The sequence below is a fragment of the Tinamus guttatus genome, unplaced genomic scaffold (genome assembly GCF_059628265.1).
Source record: "Tinamus guttatus ecotype Peru unplaced genomic scaffold, ASM5962826v1 Tinamus_guttatus_pri_ptg000262l, whole genome shotgun sequence".
Classification (NCBI taxonomy): Eukaryota; Metazoa; Chordata; class Aves; order Tinamiformes; family Tinamidae; genus Tinamus; species Tinamus guttatus.
The window spans coordinates 200,094-203,208 of record NW_028288796.1 but is presented as its reverse complement, the minus strand read 5'-3'; the positions used below and the strand labels follow the sequence as shown (position 1 = coordinate 203,208).

General features: G+C 40.9%; 1 protein-coding gene across 1 annotated transcript; it reads right to left on the bottom strand.

Annotated features, from left to right (window-relative positions):
- Positions 1 to 863: 863 nt before the first annotated feature.
- On the bottom strand, positions 864 to 2,590 carry LOC104571614 (transmembrane protein 174). Its single transcript, XM_010218729.2, has 2 exons — positions 1,956 to 2,590; positions 864 to 999 (listed from the first exon to the last, which is right to left on the bottom strand). The coding sequence occupies exons 1-2, from the start codon at positions 2,588 to 2,590 to the stop codon at positions 888 to 890; spliced, it is 747 nt and encodes a 248-aa protein (XP_010217031.2). The 3' UTR covers positions 864 to 887.
- Between the last annotated feature and the right edge of the window lie 525 nt (positions 2,591 to 3,115).

Genomic DNA, 3,115 nt, shown 5'->3' with positions numbered 1-3,115 from the left:
CAGCTGCTGCTCCATGTAGGGATGTGTCAGATAAGAGTTGTGACTGTTAAAGCCCTCAAAAACCACAGGGCAGATCTCTGTCATGGCTTCAGGAAAGCACCATTTTCATTTTGGACATGAAGTTATTAATCTTTAGGATTCTTAGTGGGAGATGGGTTTATATCCTGTCAGGCAGTGAATAGAACTGAATTTGTAGTGCCTGCATTTTGGATGTATGTAGAATCTTGTAAATGTCTGTGTAAAAATGAACAGAGAGCACTGTTTCTACTTAATTTCTGTTGTAGAATGCTCTGTTTGAGCAAAGTGCTCTGGAGGTGCTTACCCAACCGGGTGCTGCTGGTGAACCAAGCAGAGGAAGTCCTATCTGCAGACTGGGCTTACCCACCGGTGAACTAGGCTGAAAAATTAGGCAGGATTAAGATGTTACAGGCACTTACTTAGGCAGATCAAACCTTTGGGCACTTCAGAAGTTTCCCAGGCAATTAAGAGGCAAAATAGCTCAGGAGTAAATCAAGTGGTTTCTAATGATAAGGAGCAATTATGACCTTCTACAAACCCCTTGTGCATTCACATCTCAGAGTGTTTTCAATAGGTCTGAAATTCAGGACCTCTTGAAAGGACCCATTGTTCAGGAACCCTAATATGGATTTAGGTCCCTGAGTGTAATAGCTTTGCTGTTAAGCTGCATAGCAAAGGACTAGCAAATTCTGAGGGAGAAAAAGGGATTGGGTAAATGTAAGAAGAGGTTGTTTAAATCTCTTCAGTGACACTAAATTCAGTATCAGGACCGTGATGTCGCTTAGCCTGTAAGTGTTTAGAAAAAAAAAAAACTTGGGAATCAAGAAGCTGGTATCTCTCAGAAGTGCAGTCCGTTGTCCATGGTTATTTCATACTCTTCTTGAAGGCAGTGGGTATATTTCCTCATAACGGGGGGGTGACAGATCATTGCAGGCATAGTCTTCTATAAATTCTTCTGGCTCATCAAAACTGTCTTCTGACCTGAAAACAAAAAGAGGAGCTGGAGCAGAAAGGGAATATAACAAACACCAAATATAGCAGTCGCCTCATTACTGTGCCCTGTCAGCCTTATCCAGGCAAAGCACTTCCTGACTTCAGTTAGAGTTTTGCTTGATAAAATCCTGCAAGATGAAGTTTTACTTCAATCTAACCAATTGTTTTATTATTTGGGCAAGGTATAATAATGTCAAGATGTGACCTGCATTTGTACTCTGCCTGTGTATGTCACCGATGGTGATGAGCACAGTGGATTTTCAAATACACTTTCACAAAGGAACTAAATGAATTATTTTCTAGAAAGTATATTACTAAACATTACTATAAATATATATATATTTATATCTGATTAAAGCAGTTTCGTAGGTATTGTTCTGTAATATCAGTGAGCTGTTATATATCTCCAAAATAGGGTTAAAATAATGGTTGGGAGGCTGCTGCAGTGGCAGAGGAGAGTACACAATTAATAAGGGTAACATCTAGTGCTGAACTGATCTTTTGCTGTCACAAAAACACTGTTTGTGCACTGGGTCTTGTACTGTGATTCCGTTTAGGTGGACTCCTCTATCCACACATGTAACCTTCTGGTCAAGAATCATCAAATAACATAAGAAATATATTTTGTATATATAAAAAATATAAGCATAAAAAATATACATACAGGAGCTTATATAGTAATATATTTGAAAGTAACAAGATACTTAGTACACTTGAAAGAGATTCAGAAATGAATTTAATTTGGATGAAAATGCTTGCAGAAAAAGTATTTCTCATAGATTTTACTCTAGAAATGCTACTAAGAAAGCAAAAAAAAAAAAAAAGAGTCTGAAGAAGGATTATACCCCCTGCAGGAGCATTTGTTTCCTTTGAAATCATGTTTAGTATTTAAAAATATTCAGAATTCTGTGTCCACGTATTCTAAGGTATTTCTGGAGACGTACCTCTGCGTCCGTGTGTCTTCTGTGAGATAAGCAGAGTAGTTCTCATCCTGTGTAAAAGCTGGGTTATCGAGAGGGTAGGCAGAGCAGAACTGAGGAGAGTCCGGTGTAGGAATTGGTGAGGCACCAGAGGAACCAGCGCTGCAGCAGCTGAGCACGGGGTGCAAGTAGGTTGGATTCACTGCAATGCCTTCCTGGGCTGGGTATGGTGGAGGAATATACTGTACCACTGTAGCACCGTGGAAAGTTATAGGCTGGTTAATTCCAGTGAAAACAAAGGACTGTCCACTTGATGTCTGGTCGACGTCCGATGTATTTTCGTCTCTCTCTTTACAGGATTTGCATGTAAGCATGTGGAATTTGCAAACAGCAATTAGAATAAAAGTGACCCCAACAGACAGCAGAATAGGCCCCAGTAGCTGAGTCCATTCCAGGTGAGTAATGCCATCGTACTTTATCCATCCCATCACAGTGAATGTGATTCCCACCAGCCCCAAAAACACACCTGAAAAGAGCAAAGTGGCACCAGCTTTGTCACCATCTGACACCATGACATCAGATCTGTTGTTAGGCTGATAAGGAGTGACAGAAAATACATTAAGGGAGAAATCTTCTACGTTGCTGTTGTTCTGCTCCATTACTGAGTGTTCCCTGTCTTCAGCCTCAATAGAAGAGTGTTTGTAAGGGACTTGCTGAGTATATAAAGTCAAAGGTTCAGGTTAATTATACAATAACTTTGTGTGTGTATGGTTAACAGGGTCTGTCATGCGAAAGAATAAACTTTGCTTAGAAGAATAAAGGTCTGGGAAGTGAGGCTTGAAGTGATCACTTAAGATTTCTTGAATTACCACCAGTGCTTCCGAAACAGCTTCACCCTTGTATGGTTGCTTGTCCCTTTGTTTATCCTCCTCTTTAATTTGCTACCCACTGATACTTCCTCCCAGTGCCCATGCCAGATGGGAGAGAAAGGAAGCTGCAGACACCACAGCTTTTCCTGGGCCCCCTGCCAGCTCATGTGTCCAACATATGGACAGCATACATTTAGTCAATAGCACTGCGATGACTCTGTCAGTCTCTGTCTTTGGGCAACCACTCTGACAGCCCAGATCTGCAGGAAAATATATGACCATCAGGGTGAGCACTTCACAGTGTTCTGAAGTGTG